Below are 20,773 nucleotides of genomic sequence, written 5' to 3'. Positions count from 1 at the left end.
TTTCCCTTTTCCCTCTTCTCCATCCTTTTGGGGACAGTTTTTCCTATTCTAGCAACCACAGCCCTCATGCCTTGTCCACTCTCTTTCAGGTACCCTTCGAGGGAGCTAGGGAAAGAATTGGTAGGAAAAAGGTACAAGGAGACTTCAGACTCCACTGAGCTAAGAGTTCCAGCTCCACTTAGCTTAAATCTGTCTGAGTTTACAACCCAGAAAGAGCATCTTGGTGGTCAGAGCACTGCCAGTCCCCACTGTCCCCTGGGTCAGGTCCCATCATTGATCACCTAATCTGTTGCAGGGACTGCTCCCTCTCACTGATTTCTGGTCTCTTCGTTTATCTTTCCTCAAGTCCAGGCTTGGTCAACTGAGTCATCTTCTATAAAATCTTTGCTGTCTCCCCTTTGCCTCCGGAATAAAACGCAGACTCCCCAGCCTGCCATTCCAGGGACACTTCTGTAATCTGATCTGAACCTCCCTGCCCATGCCCACCCTTCCTCAATCCGGGTGTGTACCCAATGATCCTGTCCTCCAGCCTGCCCTTGCTCCCTGGACAAGTTTTCCAGTTCAGCTCTTTATCCTGCTCAAGCTAGGTCTTGGCTATTTTATCTGGCTTTCCTGATTGAAAATTTGCCCCATCCTTCAAGGTCCAAGTCAAAAGCCACCTCCCTGAAACCTTCCCCAGTCTGCATTCTGAATTTTTCTGCACTCCCAGCAGCCGTTATCCCTGGCATTAACACATTTCATGTTGCTTTCCATTATTTTCCGGTCTACTTCTCTAGGTAGGTTATACGCTCCCTGAGGGCAGGCACCAGGGCAGGCACCAGTAGCTGGCACAATGTAGGTGCTCAATAAATGTTTATGAAATAGCCCAGAGACTCCCTTGCTGATAGTTTGCGGTCTGCAGGACACGTTGCTTTCCTTGCAGCCCCAGAACCATCTCTGGGTGCTGCCATGAACAGGACGCGTGTCAACTGCCCAAGCAGCCCCTGCATTCTTGATCTCTCCTCTCCTCGGCCAGATGTTAATGTTGACTATCCACACCCAGTCAAGAAGAGGACATGAGGGTCCCTTTGTATGTGTTTGATCTGAATGTTACTCGGTAACAATGTCAGACACACGTGTTCTCAACCTTCCTACAGCTTTGGGGCTGGAGCTTTCTCCTGACCTGCCCAGCAGCCAGGAGGATGCTTTGCCACTCCCCGCTTCCTCCTCTTCCACTCCCTTTCTGGACGCGCCAAAATTATTCGGCCCCTTGAAAGAGAAGACAAAAGTCACTTTGGCGCCCCCTGTCTCCCTCCTAATAGGGAGGACTCAAGGGCTCTCGAGTGCTTTCCGAGCCGGCTTTAGGAACCGAACCTGCGTGGGCGACGGCGCTCCAATTGCGTTTCTGCAGGAGGTCGGAATTTGGCTCGGCCCCTTGCAGTGTTTCCAAGGGAAGGTTCGTACATTCGTGACCGTCCCTGGCAGCCGCCCAGCCCGGGACTTGGGGTTCCACTCGCCATTGGCCAGCCGTCGGTGTGACGCGCCAGAGGCGGGGCCTCATCAGCTGTTTGCGGGATGCCCCGAGCGGGCGTATTTTGGAAACAATACCGCGCGGTGCAGAGTGGCCTCCACCCGCGCTAGCCCGCCTGCCGCCGCCGCCGCCGCCCCTGCCTGCGCCTCCCGCCTCCCGCCTTCCGCCGCAGCCCGGTGAGCGCCCGGGCGGCAGGGGGCCGGGCGGTGTTGGATCGCACCTCCTTGGGGAAGTGGGGAGAGGATCGCGCTGCGCGTGGGGGCCCGGGAAGGGTTGGGCTGCGGGCGTCTAGAGTGACCATGGACTGGGGCGCTGGGGTATGGGAACGGGGTACAAAACCCACATCTAAGTGCGCTGCTCCACGAAGGAACGTGGGGGTAGTAGCATTTGAGACTCCAAGGAGTTGGGTCCAGGTGGGCAGGGGAACCTGCGGTGCACTGCTGAGCAGACCTGGGCGCTCGAGAATGGCCCGGCCTCTGGATCTGACTTTGGGGTAGGGCAGGGAGTTGTGGGACGTCCTGCATCCCTGCGGAGTCTGAAGGCTCCTCTCCTTAACAGCCGGGCTTTTTCCCTCCTTCCCAACTGAGTTTGGGCGCCAAGCCCCCGAGTGCTCATCACGCTGGACCCTGGCGCGGAGCCCTGGCATCACGACTCGGAGGCCGAGATTCTCTCCTGGAGTCACCCAGGTCTGCTGTGTGTTGTGTGAGTGCGTGAGTGTGTGTGTGTGTGTGTGTGTGTGTGTGTATGTATGTGTGCGTTCTCAGATTTTAGCCCTCGTCGAGGTTCAGAATGTCTAGCTACTGCTTCTCCTAGGAGAAGGAGCCTGAGTTCAGCATCCCTGTTAGAGTCCTTAAGGGCTGGGACGGCTCCAGCAGGCTTTAGATCCCCTTGCTAGGAATAAAGACTTCCCTGGTAGTGCACTTAGGAAGTGCCCTTCTCCTGCCCGTTTGCACACCACCTCTTCAGCTCAGGGGAAGGGGAGAAGAAGGTCTCTTTACTGTATCTCAGTTTACACTTGACCTTGTCCAGCACCTGTCCAGAGGCTCCCACCTGCAGAAGAGCCACCTGCAGTTCCTGTGGATAGTGGGAAGGGTCCCCCTCAGGCTTGCAGAGCCACACCCTCTGGCTGCACCTCCCCCACTGTCCAGTCCAGGCAAGGGTGGAATTTGGGGCTTTGCTGGGAGCGGGTGGGGGAGGTGATAGGCTTCAAAGGAAAACCCAAGACAATGACTCCTGACTGTGATTGGCTTTGGAGGGCCCCATCTTAGGTTGGGATTGCCAACTTGCAGAGAGGAGGTGGAAGGGCAGGAGGGGAGCCCCTGCCAGGTGACTGGCAGGACAGCACTTGGCCCTTTCAGCGGGAAACCTTGTTTCCTGGTACTGATAAAGTGTAGTTCTCTCACTCCCCTTTGGGAAACACTGTCCAAAGAATACCATGTGCCTGTTTTGCCATCCAAGCGGGCATCTCCTCGCTGTCCAGGGAAGAGGGCAGGATAGGGACCATAGATAGCTCAAGGACAGGATGGGATGGAGGGACGGTTGAAGCAAGCACTTCAGAGAGAGCTCGCATTTGAGAAAGCCAAGATTTCTGAATTTAACTGAGCTTCCTTAAATACTTTACCAACCCACAGACCATTTGGCTTGTTCTTCAAAGGCGAGAGACTGGGAGACAGAATTCCCAGGGGACCTCTAATTGACTCTGGCAATGACAAACACTGTCTCTCTGTATCCTTAACCATTCAGGTGGTTGCTTTTCTGGCTGCCTCAGGGACCCTAAGGGGTTCCTGGTGTGTGTATAAGGGGTTGGCTTGGGAGCTCAAGATGCTGCGTGGCTCCACGCTCAGACTTCCAAGAGCCATCGGGTGGAGCAAGTGGAACTTCTTTATCAGCAAGAAACTCATGTCAACAACCTGAGGAGTTTAGGCGGCGAGTGAGGTCACAGACAGAGGGCTAAATTTCACTTCCTTCTGTGAGGCAGGTTGTACGAATCTCAGGTTCAGCGCTGGCTGGAGTGGTAGGCTGTGGGGGAAGATTTGAAGTTGTGGAGACTAGTGAGTAGACTGAGCTGGGGTAGGCTGGCCGCTTTGCTGGATGCTGGACCTCCCCTCTAGGCTAAGCTGTGGTGGGCAGACAGCTGTACTCTGCTGAGAGGGCAGCTGCAATGACTAACCTGGGTTTTTCTCCGCTCTCTCTCCCAGGACACGCTCTTACCACATCGTTCAGCCTGTTTGTTGTGTTGAGCAAGCAGGGGGTGGAGACTAGGGTCTTGGGTAGGGCTTAGCAGGTTTGGAGGGAACCTGGCCACCCTAGGACTGCTGGCTTTTGTTTTTTGCTGCTGAGCCCGGAGCTCAGCTCAGAGTGAGATGAGAGTTTGGTGGTTACTCCTCAGGCCGGTGAGTGAGTGTGCGTGTGTGTGTTGTGAGCACTGTGTGTACAGCCAGTCACAGCGCCCTCTGCCCTCCCACAGCGACTCATAGAGGCTTGTCTTGTTGACATTTCTCCAGGTACCCTGCATGCTTGTAGCAGCTGATCATACCCCTCTATGGCTCAGAGTCGATAGCAGTCAAACTGCATGACCGTGACCAGCCTGGGTTAGAAGAAGAGGCCGAGGGGAGGGAAGGTGGTTCTGAGTGGGCCCAGGGAAGAAGCGTGGAGAGTCTCAGAACTGCGAGGCAGCCCACATGAGGGGGCAGTGTCACCCTTGGCAGTGCTTTAGCTCTAGGGTTGTCTGGCGTCAGTACCTGACCCCACTTCTCCACGTAAGAAGGGGGAGCAGGAGAGAAGGAAGGGGAGGGCAGTCCTTCCAGGTATAGCCTGGGTGGGGGCAGCCTCCCGGATGCCTGCATTGCACCCTAACAGGGGAGATGGAGCCACCCCAGTGTGTGGAGGAGCTGGAGGATGATGTGTTCCAGCCAGAGGATGGGGAGCCGGGGACCCAGCCCGGGAGCTTGCTCTCTGCTGACCTGTTTGCCCAGAGCCAGCTGGACTGCCCCCTCAGCCGTCTGCAGCTCTTCCCTCTCACGCACTGCTGTGGCCCTGGGCTTCGACCCACCAGCCAGGAAGACAAGGCTACCCAGACTCTCAGTCCAGCCTCCCCAAGCCAGGGTGTCATGCTGCCTTGTGGGGTGACTGAGGAACCCCAGCGACTCTTTTATGGTGAGTGCTCTTAGCCTCAGGACTCCTCCCTTAGAGACTGGGGGAAAAGAGGGGACTTTCCCTCCCCAAACCTGTGCTTTGCTATTTCCTTCCCCAAATTGAGCAGCAAGGGCTATCGATTCTTCAGCTCTCACCTGCTGCTTCTCTGCTTGTTACTGCTCCTCACCTGTGCTCCGCAGGCCCCAAGCAGGGCAGATTGCCTTGCCATTCTTTCTGCTCTTTTGTCCCTTTCTGGAAGGATCTTTGGGTCCATGGTGTCTCCTTGGGTTGGAAGAAGGGTACCTGGGTCTCGGCCTTTACATCCTGTGGCCTGTTGTGTGGCCCAGCCCTTTGTGTAGTGATAGTGATGTACCTTCTGTACAGTGGCTAACGCTGCGTGGGGAAGGCTGGGGGATCTGTGACTCGCTGTTAACCCTGAAGGGAAAAACCCAGCCTGTTCTGGGAGGGTAGGTTCCTGAAGGCAGAAGGTGGCCCCCAGCTGTCACTTGGGACTTTCTGTGCTTGGAAGGGGAACTGGAGAAAGAGGTTGGGCCTGCCTGGGCTCAATGCCAGCAAAGGGGCTGTTTCCAAGGCTCAATCAGACAAGACCCCTTCATTTGTGGGCTTCAGTGGTTGGTTTTATGAGCAATCTGCCTTCCTCTGGCAAAAGGGCAGGGTTAGACACTCAGTCTGTTTTCTTCATTTAGCACAAAGCTTCTGGAGAGAGGGCCGAGGTTTGGAGGCTATCTTGCTGTGTCTGACGGAGCAGATTGAGGAGACGCTGCAGTTATTCCCAGGGGGAGCTGCCCTATAGGACAATTCTGGCAAAGTAGTCCTGGCAGGAGTCTGAGAAGATAGATAAGGCAGGCGGGGAAGAGGGAAAGACGGGAGCAGGCCGGCGGGCGCCCCTAGTGGCAGCTCTTGGTAAGTGAGGAGCTCAGGTCTAGAGGTCTGGCCTGGGGCTGCCTCCAGAAAGACACTTGGCTAATCTGTGGTTCAGAGGAGTCCTCTCTCCGTATTTTTTTGTGCCACTGCCCAGAGCTTCAGGGCCTGAGACCAGCCTTCCTCTGCTGCACTAAAAAGCGAAGATACTTTTTTGCCTTTCTCGTTCTCTGTCCCCTTGCTTTGCTCAACCCAGGAACTCTGGAGAGCTGCCTCCAGTGCTTTTCCAGAGAAGAGCTTCAGCCTGCTACTACTGTATGAGGGTAATAAATAATAAACTGTGGTCAAGCGTAGCTGGGTAAATAAGGACAGAAGGTTGGCAAGCTCACCCACACCTATTACCTCTGCCATGGCACTGCCGGTGAATGGAGGACTGAAGGCAAGGCTGGGACTATTCCCTTCTCTTCTCCAACAGCAGCTTTCACACTCTTGGGCGGCAAACAAGTCAGGCTGTCCACGTTTGGCAGAGTGCCCTGCTAAAGGCAGACTAAGTTCCTCTCCTTTCCCACACTAGGGTCTACCCTTGGCCCCAGGTCTCGGCCAGGAGTGGCAGGCATGGGGAGGATGGGGCAGCTGTGAAGCATGCTGAGATGTGGGCCCTCTGTCTTTGCAGGCAATGCCGGCTACCGGCTCCCCCTCCCTGCCGGTTTCCCTGCAGGCTTGCCTCTTGGTGAGCAGCCCGCTGAAGGGCAGTGGCAACATCGAGCAGAGGTACAGATTGCCCGAAAACTTCAGCGCATTGCAGACCAGTTCCATCGGCTTCATATGCAGCAAGTAGGCATGGGGGACTTTTGGCTGGGGGGGGGAGGGGGTGCGTCTGCTGGGGCTGGGGGGCTGGGGCCTGCCTCAGCAGCTCTGTCTCTGCCAGGCCCCAAGGATAAGGTCCCAGAGTTTTGGCCTCATGCTATTGTGATTCTCGTGGACTGGATGGGCCTGACTGGATGAGCACTCTTGCCCTCACCTCTGAGATACAAGTTGTTTATCTGCCCACTCTCAGCTCAGGCTCCAGGGAGATGCTACGATCCCTCCCAGGGGATGGGATAGCTTTCTGCAGCCTTGATTGACAGACTCTCTCTTCTTGAGGCCAGGGGTGGGAGATGGTTCCTTACAGACCTAAGGGGAAGATTTTCAGGGTGCTGAGGAAGACTGGACAGTCGGGGGGGGGGTGCCTGGCTGCGGTGCAGTGTAAAGTGGGTAACCAAGGCCGGGGATGGGCCTGAGTTGGGGAAAGTGGTGGAACCGGTTGTAACCTGACACTTTCCAGCTGGGGAGGCCGCTTCTCATTGTCTCTGCCTGGGAACCGGGGCCTGGGACTCTGGAGTGTGTACCTCAGAGTCTCTCCAGACCAGCGGCCGGGCGCTCGGCCGGGCCGGGCGCTTGGCCGGCAGCCTGGCACCAGCCCCGCCAGGGCGGAGCATCGCGTGTCAGTGGAGCATGCGGCAGAGCCCATCAACAAAGGCGGCGGCTGGCGGGCTCGTGCTGGAGGAGCCCTACGTGCCATGGGCTGGAGGCTGCCCTGCTCTGCAGCCGCTGTCTGGGCCGCCCCCGGGCACTTAACCCTTCCTCTCTGGGCTGACTTTCTGGATGGCTGCCAAGGTGGGGAGAGGAGCCTGAGGCTGGATCCCTGCTAGTACAACCACTGCTGAAGCGAAGCCACACCACCTGGAAGTGAACACATTCGCTACCTGTGGGACAGTGTCCGTGGCCCAGTCAGCTGTGTGCGCGTATGTGTGTGTGTGTGTGTGTGTGTGTGCGCGCATGTGTAAGTCTATATCTGACTGTATATCAGGAAATCAAGAGAATAAATAATCCACCATGATTGGGCAGACCCTGAGGTTAGATGGGGAACTTCAGGTGACCAGAGGACAGCTATTGGTAATAGAAGGTTTGACTTGGCGAGCACCAGGGGGAAGAGAAATTGACTTTGGATTTCCTGAGAACAGGCCATCTGGGGTTAGATATGGTGAGTGCCCCTGCCAAGGGGTTCTTAGGGAAACTTGGGGCTGTACCTGGTCCTGGTGGCTCTCCCAGGCCCTCAGGAAGGGAGGGTGGCCCTATGCTTAGATAATAAGGCAGCCTAGCCACCTCCTCTGGTTCCAAGCTCTAGCCCCTAATTCGCTCCTTTGATTTTTCTGTGGAGACTTGCCTTAGAGTTTCCCCTGCAGTCCATGTGTGGATGCACTCTTGATTTCTGCCTCTTGGCCTTCTTCCTGTCCATTCACTCTGCCCTGGTTGTGTAGGCCTGTGGTTGGCCTGAGCTCGCAGCTTCCGGTCCCGGGGCTGCAGCTGATAGAGGACACGGTGACTGTGGGTCTCCCAGGCTCATCTGGAGAACTATCTGGGAGGCAGTTTTCTGCGTTCCCAATAGCCCTGATCTCTCTCAACAGTTCTTTTCCAGAATGTTCAGCCATCCACGGGTGAGCCCCTGTGGGCTTGGGAGCAGGCTGGGAGGCCTCCCTTGCCCAGCTGAGCCCTGGCACAGGACCAGAACTCAGCCCAGGGCCCTTTCTTCCTGACTCAGTTCCGCACAGGAGAAACTGGCCCTGATCCCAGGTCTGACCGTGTTCTTTGCTGCTTGCCATCATTGACCCCCGTCCAGGGCTGTCTCTTTGAAGGCCTGGTTCAACTCCATACAAGGTGCTGTCCTCTTAGCCAGAGCCTTCCAGCTGGGGAGGAGGAGGGGCAGAGGCAGTGGAGAACTGGAGGAGAGTCTCCCCTGCTCTGCACCTCACCTCCTACTGGTTCCTGACTTCCCTGGGCCCCTCACCATCCTGCCAGCTACCTACTCCTACCGTGCAGTGGCAGGAGGCTGTCCAACGAGGCCTTTCTAGCCAAGAGCTGGTTTCCCCAAACTTTCCATTGCAAAGAGCCAGGCTTTTTGTCCACTGGAGTCTTCTTGCTTTTAGCCCCCTCCTCCCTGCTGTCCCTGCTCACTTCCCTAGGAGCTCATCCTGTGGGAAGGGCTGGGGTAATGGCTATGGGCAGATGGAGAGCTGGCACGTGTAGGACCTTTTAGCAGCTAGTTTTAAGAAATGAGTCATTTCTGAACTTGATTATGATATAAACTAATGTCTAAATATTTCGTATCTACACGATACTGTTGTCACTCTTACATTCTTATCCTTCATCTTCTTTCCCTATTCCTTCCCCTCATCTTTGCAGACAAGGAGACTGAGGCACTGGGATGGAAGTAATTTAGGGTTAAGTCTCTAGGCTTCAGATACAAAGTCAGAAGGCCCAGGTTTGAATGCCAGCTCTGCTGCCTACTAGCCACCGGGAAGTCTCTGGCAGAGCCTGTTTCCTCTTCTGTAAATTAGACCTAATGCCAGAGAATCTGATCGTGAAGATTCAGTGAGAAAATACCTACGAGAGTTCCAGGCACACAGTAGGTATTCTTTAATGCTTGTTTTCTTCTTTCTGTCTATAATCCTGATTGTCCCCCACATTTGTTCTTGTCAGTTCACAGTGCATTTCCCACCCCACCTGTCCAGTTGGTCCCTGAGCAGAGCTGCCTCCCGTGAGCTCCCTTCTACCTACCCTGTCCAGAGAAATCAGCGTCAAAGCTGTTCACTTGTGGGTCTTGGCCTTGTACGTTTCTCCTAGGAGAATAGTGGTCAATCTCCATCACTGTGGGCTGAGTTTAAATAACCAAGAAAGACAACCCAAAAGGCAGTAAGAAGGTTGAAGGAGCCTGGCCATCTCCTCTCTCCTCAGGTCTGGGATTGGTGTCCCAGGGCCAGACCATGGCCGTGGGTTCCCGACTCCTGTAGGGAATGTGAACTCCTGCCTTTTGTCCCTGGTTAGGGACCTCAGTTACTCTTTTTCTGTATGAGAGGAAGCCTTCTCCCTGGGAGATGTGGAGCACAGGGAAGGGTGTGATAATGGTAGTGTGTTGTAGGATGGCTTTATGGCAAAGTGAGTGCATCAGCATGACTCTAGATGCAACATGAACCAAATTCCCCCTGGTGCTGGTTTTTGTGGGCCATTAGCCCTCCCAGCGTGTTTCTCAAGGAGCTTGCTGGATGGAGCTCTAGCCTGGCTACCCAAGTTCAGGTCAGCCACCTGTTTAGGGTGGTTTCTCTGGGCAAGGAATTGGAAGCAGAAGATCAGTGCCAGTGAGGTGCTTGCTGTCAGCGCTTTGGGTCTCCAAAGCAGCAAGAGACTTTGAAGCAGAGTGAATGGAGGTAAAAGCCTTTCCAAACCTGGTCACACACCCCCAACTTCCTCTGCCTGGGTCAGGAGTGAAAGATTCTCCTCCTTGATCTTCTGTGAGCTGCCCAGCCGTAGCAGGTGACCTCTGGTGGTCTGCTGACGGTGGCCTACCTTGACCTTGGCTCTGTGAGAGGGCCCTGGTGTTTCTTGTTTGCCCAGCTTCTACAGGGAAGATGGCAGTACAGGTTTGCTTCCTCCCTGAGCTCAAGGGATGCTCTGGCCAGAAGGTGAGTCCCAGCTTCTCTCCATTCCACCTGCCGTGGTCTCCTCCGCCATGAGCCGAAGAGGGGACAGAAGCTGGTGTCCCATCCCCTTAGGAGAGTCTCCTGTCCCAATGGAGCCATCTTGAAAGTTGTGGGATGTTTCCGGGCAATGTTAAGAAGCCAAGAATCCCCCAAAAAAAAGAAAAAAGGAAAAAGTGGCTACTGTAGACAGTTGTGTGAGTAAAGCTACAGGATTATTGGAATGCTTCGTGTTGGAAGTGGCTTTTTCACTTGGACCAGGAGTGGCTCCATTCAGAACAATCAGATTTGGAAATTCCCTGAATAGTAATTAGACTTTCTGGAAAATGACATCTGAGAAAAATTTCAGCCACTCAGTTGAAACCATCTTTAGTTGCAAGATCACAGAAAGGATCCTGGACTTAGAGACAAATTGGAGTTCAAATCCCAGCTCTGTCACTTATGAGTTCTGTGTTCACAGGCAAGTCATTTAACTTCTCCGAGCCTCGATTTTTCATACTCATCTTGTAGAGTTGATGTGAAAGCCCTTTGGAAATTGTAATATGTATAACTATTAATGCGTGGACAGTTTAACACTTGAAAATGGGTTAAAAGATGATCTTAGGATTTTGTTCTTTGGGAGTTCTTTTGGAAGTTGTACCCAAGGTGGTGTTTACATGGTTTATTAACTAGTGGCCTCTCCGCCAGCAGCCTGGATCCTTTGTTCAGGGAGCTCCTAACTACTTCCTGACCCTTTGGGATGCTCTCCTTGTTGGTGAGTGGTTTTCTGGAGCTCAGACTATAGCTAATAAAGTTGTTCAGGCTCTAGATGGGACAGCCCTGGGCGGGAGCCCCAGAGATTCTCCCTAGAGTGAGAAGGGTCCCTATGGAGCCAGCCTCTGTCCCTGGAGTGGAAGGTCCCCCTGGGACATTGCCTGGGGAAGAGTGAGCCTTGGGGAGGGGCTGTGGAGAGCGCTGTGCGTGAGAGCCAGGGCCAGGGCTTGGGGGCCCTGTGTTTGCTCTGTGGCTGGCTCTGTTTATATCGCTCACTATATTTAGCTTCTGAGTCATCAGCGTGGCTGAGTAGAGCTGAGTTCTCCACACAACCCTGCACCTGACTGCTCTCTCTTCCAGGAGAAGGGCCTTGTAGTTCCGGACAGTTCATTCCCTCCCCACCAAGGCAAGCCATGGGGATGGGGTTGGCTTTGGTTTTTTTTTTTTTTTCTTCTTGGAGGGGGTGGTGATGGGAGGGAGGACTTTGGGGGAGGTTCTAGAAAAGAGGGATAAAGAAAAACATCTTGTTTGCCTTTTAATCCAAGTCTGGCAACCAAGAGGGCATGTTCCATGACCAGTACAAGAAGAGCCGGTGTGCGCGGTGAGGAGGAGGGTCCGGCCTTCTGTGCTCAGCTTGCTTGTCCTGTCCAGGGACTGGTCCTGGGTGGGACGAGAACAGCCAGCTGCAAAGGCCCCAGGTTGGGAGTTGGAGCCGTGGGGGGATCCTTCTCCAACGTCCTGTAGACCCACAACAGACCAGCCCCCTCCTCAGTCCCCTCTCTCCCTCACTTTTTTTTTTTTTTGCGGTACACGGGCCTCTCACTGTTGTGGCCTCTCCCATTGCAGAGCACGGGCTCCGGTCGCGCAGGCCCAGCGGCCATGGCTCACGGGCCCAGCCGCTCCGCGGCATGTGGGATCCTCCTGGACCGGGGCTCGAACCCGTGTCCCCTGCATCGGCAGGCGGACTCTCAACCACTGCGCCACCAGGGAAGCCCTCTTCCTCACTTTTGACCAGAGCACACATACCCCTCTTCCCCCCTGATTTCTTAAGAAGTTGCCCATTAGTTTGATGGGGCTGTTCTCAGACTGGGGGAGACAGACCCACCTGGGGGAAGCTGGGTAAGGGCCTCAGTCCTTCCCACCTCCAGGCCATGGAGGTGCAGCCCATGGCTCTGGGGATATGGGTGGCAAACACAACCCTATCCCCGCACCCCCAGTGGCTGAAGCCGGTGGCTTCCACCTATGTTAGAGGAAGCCCTCCTGTCTTCGACTCAGCCAGCCCCAGGCTGCCCTTTCTTCCTGGGAGAAGTGATTGGTGTTTCTGTGGTGGCAGCTGGTGGCTTCAACCTCCTGTTAGCGCTGCTGGCTGGGCTGAGGAAGCTCTTGTCAAGGAGGATTATTTTTCCTTTTCTGTGTTGCCACGTTGCTCATTCCTCAGGTGTCTAGGTCAAAAGCAGTCTGGGACAGTGGGCCAACGGGGCCGAAGGGACTGCCCCGTGGGTCTCAGAATCCCTTGCCCAGCTTGGCAGCCTAGAATTCTGAGCCCGGCTGCCTCTGGCTGCCATGGCCCATCTCACAGTGCAAAGTCAGGGATTTCCTCAGGACTTCATGAGCCTGCCTAGAAGATAGCGCTCCTGGGGCGGGTGCTTTGAGCTGAGGGTGTTGAGGGAACTGCTCAGCAAAGCGCAGTCGGGCCCAGGTTTCCCTTGTCCTCACCAGGGAGTGGGGAGCTGCCTAGGGCAGCCACCGCCTCGATGCTTTACATATACTTTTCTCATTTAATCATCACAGCAACCTTGTACTTCGAGACCCCATTATCCCCATTTTATTGGAAGCTGGGGCTCAGAGAAGTGGGATAACATGCCCATGTTACACGGTAAGTGGCTGAGCTGGGAGCCATGCACATCTGATTGATCCTAAAACAATGGTCTCCCCATTACGCACCCCTGCTCCTCAGCAAACGCAGCCCGGAAGGTGAGAATCTGATGGAGCTCCCACTGGCTGCCCGACGCTGGCTCTGCCTCCTGTAAAACTGAGATCTGCATTCTTGCTTTTCCCCCCTTCAGACTGTGAAATAATCGAGGACAAGCCTTACAGCTTGCTCGTTTTTGTGCCTCATAACTCTTAGCTCAGTTGGGTACCTGATAAAAGTTTGCTGAATCAAACAAACATCTTCCCAACTTCTTTTCTGTGGAATTTTGCTGAAGTCTTCCTTAGCTCTGTGTTCCTGTTCTCAACAGCAAGGCTTTGTCCTTCAGCCTCGCTGTGGCGGGTTTAGAGTTGATGGGGGAAAGGGAAGAGGTGAGGTAGGAAAACGGCACTTTACAGAGAGTGTAACTCCCTGTAAAGCAGGGTAGATACAACTCTGCATTTTAAGGAAACTGAGCATGGTTTCAGAAAATGATCTGAAGTTATCATTTCAGGCCAGTTTTAGCTTCATTTCTGTTTGATCTTCAGTTAGCTCTGCCTCGAAAGGTTTATTTTTTTTCTGGTCCACAGTATCCTTACTAAATAATGATCTGGAAACAATTTCTTTCTTTTTTTTTTTTCTTTTTTTTTTGCGGTACGCGGGCCTCTCACTGTTGTGGCCTCTCCCGTTGCGGAGCACGGGCTCCGGACGCGCAGGCACAGCGGCCATGGCTCACGGGCCCAGCCGCTCCGCGGCATGTGGGATCTTCCCGGACCGGGGCACGAACCCGTGTCCCTTGCGTCGGCAGGCGGACTCTCAACCACTGCACCACCAGGGAAGCCCTGGAAACAATTTCTTTAAACATACTAGGGGAGCAGTTAGGTGGGGATTCTCTTTGAACAGTTAATACCATTTTCATAATGTGAATAAACACACTGTAATATTTTAGTGAAAGAACGTAGCCCTGGAGTCAGAAGTCAGGGGTTTGAATCACCCTCTCCCAACCAACTTGCTTGGGGTAACTTTTCTGAACCTTTGCTTCCCCATCTGTAAAATGGGATTGAAAATAATACCTGCCCTTCCTATGTCCCAGACCTTTGCGAGGAGCAAAAGAGACAATAGGAAAGCATTTTAAGTATGTGACGATATAAATTGCTATCTGTTTGGTAAGTTTGCATTTTGTGTGTTAGTTTCTTTTAAATCAGGGCTACAGTGTACCTTTGCTCCTTCCTCGAATTCTTTGGGGGTGAATTAACTCTTGCTGGAGCATCTGGTACACTGGTGACACACAGAGTCCCCAGAGGGTGTGAATTGGGTCCGAAGGGGGAGAGACAGAGGGAGATTCTTATCTGGGGAGGGCAGGGAACACTCTTTGTGCTTAGGGCAGAGGCCATGTGGGATGAAACAGAGTTTGATTTGTGTAATCCAACCTTGTCAGACACCACAGCCAGCTCTTTAAAAAAAAAAAAAAGCCTTTTACTAGTTGGGCCTCTCTAGGCAAGAGGCTGATCCTATCACATCAAGTACATCTTTAGACCTGGCCAGACATCAGTTGTTCCTGGCTTCAGACAAGTGGGTTATCTTGCAAGGCTGACTTTTCTATAGTCAGTCCAGCGTGCTTGTTGAATACCTACTATGTGCCCTACGTGTTCCCTGTTATCCAGGACGAATGATCCGGGTGTTCAGTTACAGTGCCTTGTGCACAGGGGGAGTGACTCAGACACTTGTCAACTGACTGCCTCCATCCCCTGACCACAGAAGGAAAGTGGGACTGAAGGAAGAACCCTAGATCTCTCATGCCTGGTCGTGCTCTCCTAACTGAAGAGAATATTTTTTATCCACCACGTTAGGGCCCCTTCCCTTGGGGCGTTCACCTCTATTCTTTCCTTCCACGTCTTGGTCCTACCGTCTCGGCTCTGAATTTGAGAGCTCTGGTGTAAGCTTAAATTCCCATCAGCTTCCTATCTCCTGAACCCCAGTCTCCTACCCCTGGGGTTACCCTGGCTATGCATTCTGGGAACCCCCATTCTTTGCAGGTTCCCAAACTTTGAGGGGTCCCAAGCCAGCCTGGGAGAGCTGAGCCTTGCGCCAGGGGTTTGTACCCACTGATCTCAGTCTATGCACTGGGTACTGTGCCAGGTGCCTGAGAGTCAGAGGCCAAGCGTACCTGTTCCTGGCTCCCCCTTCCTTCTCCCCTTCTCCCCCACACCCTCTCCTGGAAGGATCCATGTGCTCTGGTGTTTCGGTGTCTTTGTGTACCTCGTCCTGTTCGGTGAAGGTTGATTTCCTTTCTTCTTAACTGTTTCTCTCCCTGGCCTCCCTTCAAGACCTTTTTCTTTCCTTTCCAGTCAGGCACTTCTGTTTAATTTTTTAAAAAATATTTTATTTATTGTTGATCCTCAAAAATCAAGGCATTCTTTGATTCTCTTGCTATGTGGCAATTTGGTTTCCTTTCAAAAAAGGGCCTTCTGGGGGCTGCCCTGTGGCAGGAGAAGGCTGACTGGGGTATGTGTGGCATTGCTTGTGCTCACAGAAAGGGTCGCTGGGGCAGAGGTGGTTTCCCAGGCCCTGTTCTTGCTGGTCGCACGGCTGCCAAGGCAGCCAGCTTGACCCTGTACTAGGCAGCCTGTTCTCCAGGCCCACCCAGACCCTCCGCCAGGATGACTGGATTCAGTTGTTGGAGCTCTGAGTTACAGTCCTCAAGGTAACTGTGGATGACAAACTCCGAATCACCAAACCTTAGGGTTGGAAAGCACCCCAGTGGTTTCCAAATGCCTGTCTGTGGCCTGGCTGCCTCAGAAGCACCTGGGCAGGATTTACCTCCGGGTTGGCCAAGTCATTACTTTGGTGGGAGGGAGGGAAAGAGACTAAAGAAAATACCAAATCATGAAATGTTTTCTTCTAGGCTATAGGATCATGAGTGATTTTATTTTCTCCTCTCTAATTTCTTGTATTTTCCAATTTTTCTACATTACTTTTATGACTAAAATAGACAATTTTTAAAAATTGATTTTTAAAAAAAACTGATTTTTAAAAACTGTCACTCAGGGAGCATGTTCAATACACAAATTCCTGGGCCCCTTCCCTGAAGATTCTGCCCCAGTTGGTCTGGGTGGGACCTGGGGACTCTGTATTTACAATAGCACCTCAGTAGATTCTGTGATGCAGTCGGGTGTGGGAACCACTGGTCTAATACCACACCTGCACTTCACCTATAAGGAGAGTCAGGCTGGTGGGAGACCCCAGCCTACCAGGTCCTCTGATTCCTGGCCCGGGGAGCCACCCACTGCCCGGAGTGCCTTCCTGGATGATTCAGGAGCCCAGAGGCCTATCCCAGGCAGAGGCACAGAACCTAGGTCCTTCCTGAGGCTGGGCCTGTGTGCACCTAGGCCTGTCTGTGTCTCCCAGCAAGACCTCAGCCTTCCAGTCTGACAGCACTGTCTGGCCCACGACTGCGTCTAGGTCCCCAGCACCCACAATGATTGGAGTAAGGATGCTTCCTTGCCTCATCCCCAGAGACCTCAGGGCCCAGGAAGTTACCCAGGCAGCAGGTGGCCTCCATGAGGGGAATGTGGGGAGAAACTGAAGCATACAGGGATGGGATTGGTCCAGGCCCCAAATGATCGAGTTGTGATCTCCCTTCCTTGGCCCTTGAGCTGTTTTGAGACGATTTAGAGAAGGGGGGGTTGGAGGGTCTGCTTGGGTGTAAAGAAAGGTATATGGTGGCGCTTGGAGCATAGTAGTAATGGGTAAGGACATTGCCCTAGGGCCAGGTGGTCTGGATTTAGCCCAGTCCCCGCCACTTACTAGCTATGTGGCCAAGTTCCCTAACTCTTTGAATGATCTCATCTGTAAAATGGGCATGATAATACATACCTGCGTCATAGGGTTGTTGAGAGGACCAAAGGGGTTTAATGTGTATAGACCAGTCCTTCTCATACTCTAATGTGTCTTAAAGTCACCTGGGCATCTTGTTAAAAATGTGCATTCTGATTCAGTAGGTCTACATTTCTAATAAGCTCCCAGCTGATGCTGAAGCTGCTGGTCCGTGGACCACATTTTGAGAAGCAAGGATGTAAAACACAGAACCTGACACGCTCGATTTACAGTTACTGTTAGGATCATGGTTGTTATTGTTACTTGGCCTTTTCAAACAGGCACCCGAGGAGCCTCGGAATTCCAGCAGACCGGCCTCCCCAGAGACCAGTCTTTTCCTGGATTTTCCTCGTATTCCACCCTATGACCTTTGCACCTGTCCTGGGTAGCAGCTGGGGAGGGGAAGCAGAAGGAGGGGGTGCTGTGCCCAGCTGCTGCAGGCAGGCCTGAGTCTTCAGGTTTGCAGCTGAGTCCATTTTCATGCTGCTTTACCCTAACCAGATTTTGTTAAGCCGGGTGTGTGTCCTCTTTTTACTTGCCTTTGTTTACAAAACATGAGGAAGCCATCCGTCTCCCCAGTCGCAGTCTGCCAGGCCTCCGCTGTGGCATACCCCGATTTCCCTTCCCCTCCAAGCAGGAGCCGTGCCTCCCACTTTCTGGGTTGTTTTCCAGTCTCCCCTTCTGCAGGGGAAAGAGGAATGCTATTGCTACAGGTATGGGATGGGGGGAATACCTGACAGGGCCCTGAGGTCACCCTCAGTTGACATCTCTCCTCTCTTTGTGGCCTCAGGCAGGGTGACAGGGAACCTGGCGGCGAGGTTCCTGCACAGTTGCCTGGGGACAGGTCAGGGAGGCCAGGGCGAGATGTCCCTGCAAAGCTCTGGGAATCCAGGAGCCCTGGGCTCAATTTCCAGCTCTGCCACTGACTTGCTCTAGCCTCTTCTTCTCTGACTAGGAGCTGCCTGGTGGGGGCCTGGGCTGTAGTTAAAGGCAGCAGGGGCTCCAGATCCCCTACACACGTGCGTGCGCGCGCGTGCACACGCACACGCACACACACACACACACACACACACACACATACTTCACATAAGCGTGCTTGCTGCCTGGGCCACTGCGGCAATCCAAGTCCAGCCTCTGTGCTGGTTCCTTTTTCGCACACTAGGTTCTTATTCCCCTGTCCACTGAGAACCCCGTGGAGAGGGCCCCAGCCTAGTCCTCCTGCCCTGGCAGATAAAGAGAGAACAAAGACCGCCTCTTCCAGCACCCCTCAGTGCCCTTCGGACCTCTGCTGGCCCCTGGGAAATGGTACCTGTGTGGGCGGGGCACCAGCCACAATCCTGTGAGCCACTGACCGCTGACCTTTGCCCCCAGCTTCTCTGCCTGACAGTAGGACCTGGGATAACCTCCAGAGAGTAGTGTGCATTCTTTGTTTTTGTTTTGTTTTCAAGTATGTTCTTGCTTAACGTTTAATTGGCTCCAGTCAGTAGGAAAGCGCTCCAAGAGGGATTATTTATGGCTTACTGTCAAGAGCAGCTATAAAAAGGGCAGCACGGAGCTGGAGATGCTGGGAAGGGAGAGAGGGCGGGCGCACAAGTGTGTGTGTGTGTCTGTGTGTGTGTCTGTGTGTGTGCGTGTTTGCACTGGATGAAATCAGATTTTTGCTGCCTCAGCAGTGTGGTTTAAATGGAAGATTAACCCTTTGACCTTCACAGTGTCAAATCACTTGCAGATGGAGGCTCGCCCGCTTTTCCCCCTTGTTTTCTGTGTTACTTTGGAGCTGGGGGAGAGAGGGGGGCACTTCTTCTCTTTCTTTCTGAAGAAAGTTTGTTGTTCATGCAGCTGAGGTTTGCGGGGCTCAGGAGCCAATCTGATTAAAAGCAGCACTTGGCTAAACTTTGGAAAATCCTGCAAGCAGGGGAAAAAGTTTAATCCTCTTGTGCACCGTGCATAAAGAGCCTGGTCTTTTCTTTTTAATGTTCACACTGCAATTGTATTTGGAGAACTCAACTATCTCCCCCTCATCCCCACTTCTTTCGTCCCTCCCCCAACTCCCCCAGTTTGCTGTCCTGATGGCATTAAAGTGCCTCCCCAAGACGTGTGGATCTGAACTTTGACTGGAAATGATAAGGAGTCGTCTAAGGCTGCGTTTAGGAGTTACGTTGTTTTGTTTTGTTTTCCTTTCAGCACCAGCAGAACCGAAATCGCGTGTGGTGGCAGATCCTCCTCTTTCTGCACAACCTCGCTTTGAATGGAGATGAGAACAGGAATGGGGCGGGCCCCAGGTGAGGCTGGGCTGCCCTCTTCACATGGGGCACCACGGAAGGACATCGGCGAGGACTGACACTGTGTCTTGTGAAGTTGTTGTTGTTTTGTGTTTTTATTTTAAAAATTTCTCTCTGTGTACATAAGACATACCCAAACGGGACCTCTTTCCCAGTTCAGGGCCTCGACCAGGAATGGGGCCCTTTGTCAAACACTGTTGAAGTAGAGGCTGGTGTGTCTGTGATGTGGGACCTCCCAAGGGCTCGGACAAGTAGATCCTTCGGTCGTCAGTGGTTGAAGACAACCAGGTAGTGATGTGCTCCGGCGAGTGGACTGTAGTTTTCCCACAGGAACTTATTTAAGAAATAGGAGACTGGATTAGACTCCTGGTTCCACCAAACCTATCAGCCTTCCACTGTGGATGGGGCCCAGATCCGACGGGTCACACTGCTTTAACCCACCAGGGCCTCAGACGGGGCCTTTCCAGCTGCGTGTGGCAACTTCACTTGGTCGGTCAGCCAGCTCCGCGTCTGGGTTCTCCTTGGGCCCAGCCATTGCCCACCCCAAGGGCTCAGGGATTCTCGCCCAGCCCCTGTCATCTCCAGCAGACCTCAGGGAGGGTTGGGTTTCTCCATGGACCCCTCAAATGTGCCGCAAAAATGAACCAAACTTCTGGGTAGGCCTCATGTCTGACTTGGTCCTACTCGGAAGCCCCGGGATTGGTCCTGAGGTGCAGAACCACTGCCCCCTCTGGCTGCCTGGGACTGTCTGGGTGTCAACCATGGATGAGCCAAGTAGCCAGTCAGTGTGCTGTAGCCAGCAGCTTGTGCCTTAGTCAGCTCTTGTTTTGAAAGACCCGGCCAACAGACGGCGTCCCACCCCCCATAGCAGCGCTCTAGCACCGGAAGGGACAGGATTGCATTGCGGTGGCTCTGGGAAACGAGGCAGCCATCCCACCTCTAAGAGTCAGCCTTGAGGAACCCAGACCCCTTGGTTTCCTTGGAAACCACATACCTCCTCCCTTTTATCCCCATTCCTTTCTCACACCTAGTGGGATACAGGAAGAAGCCAGCACAGCGGCTTTGTCAGCTGAAATGTGTCTTTTAGAGTAACAGACAGTGATTAGAGTGCAGAACTGTCAAAGCTGGGTACACACTTCCTGTCTTCCTTCAGCTTCCAGCCAGGCCAGAAAGGCCTGCTCTGGAACTCAGCAGGATCACAGATGCCTCTGAACTTCTTCCCTTCTCTCCCTGCTGTGGCACTAATGGAGAGAATTTAAAGCAGCCAGTCTGGCAGCTCTGAGAGCAGACACAGGGAATCTGAAAAGACACAGGGAATCTGTTAACCTAGAAATTAAATTATCATTTTTGCATATGTGAGAAAAGTTAACATTGGTGCTAACGGTGAAGCAAGGCCCAAGGAAAAGATGGCTTCCCTGGGCAGAGAAGACCCCAGGGCTACCCAAGGAAATTGGAGGAGTCCTGAGTAGACTCTCAAATCTGAACGAGCCCAAGCTCCTCTAATTCTGCAGCGAGGAGGTCTTTGTTACCGTCGAAGGACACATTGATCTTCCTGATGTACGGTCAGGCAGGTTGTTCACTGCACAAGGCCACCTGCAGAGGAAGGTAATGGAAGCTAGAATCCAGCCCGTGCTCTGCTCACTAAGCTGTATGCCCTAGTGTAGGGCTGTGTCTGCTTACAGGAAGGGGTGCCTTTCCTAATTTGCACAAAGGTGCCCTATGGGCTCACAGTGGCTCGGAGAGGGACTTCAAACTGCATAAGCCTTGGTTTTGTTCTGCTTGCATGTTCTGGAGGTATTACCTATTCTTGGACAGAATTATATTCTCAGGGCGTGTACCATGGTTTGTCTGCTAAGAAGATAGGTTCCTGCTCACAAGAAGGAACCCAGGGAACAGGCATGAAGACTGGCGC

The 20,773-nt window shown here is 53.4% G+C and overlaps 1 protein-coding gene across 1 annotated transcript; it reads left to right on the top strand.

Moving 5' to 3' along the window:
- Window positions 1-2,115: 2,115 nt before the first annotated feature.
- BMF (Bcl2 modifying factor) lies at window positions 2,116-19,049 on the top strand. The gene is made up of 4 exons (XM_082842825.1): window positions 2,116-2,196; window positions 4,370-4,666; window positions 6,201-6,361; window positions 18,764-19,049. Exons 2-4 carry the CDS (start codon window positions 4,375-4,377, stop codon window positions 18,863-18,865), a joined length of 555 nt encoding a protein of 184 aa, XP_082698951.1. The 5' UTR covers window positions 2,116-2,196; window positions 4,370-4,374; the 3' UTR covers window positions 18,866-19,049.
- The last annotated feature ends 1,724 nt before the right edge of the window (window positions 19,050-20,773 follow it).

The sequence above is a fragment of the Leucopleurus acutus genome (genome assembly GCF_964270905.1).
Source record: "Leucopleurus acutus genome assembly, chromosome: 1".
Lineage (NCBI taxonomy): Eukaryota > Metazoa > Chordata > Mammalia > Artiodactyla > Delphinidae > Leucopleurus > Leucopleurus acutus.
Note: the sequence above shows the minus strand (reverse complement) of the source record. Positions and strands in the feature narration are given on the sequence as shown.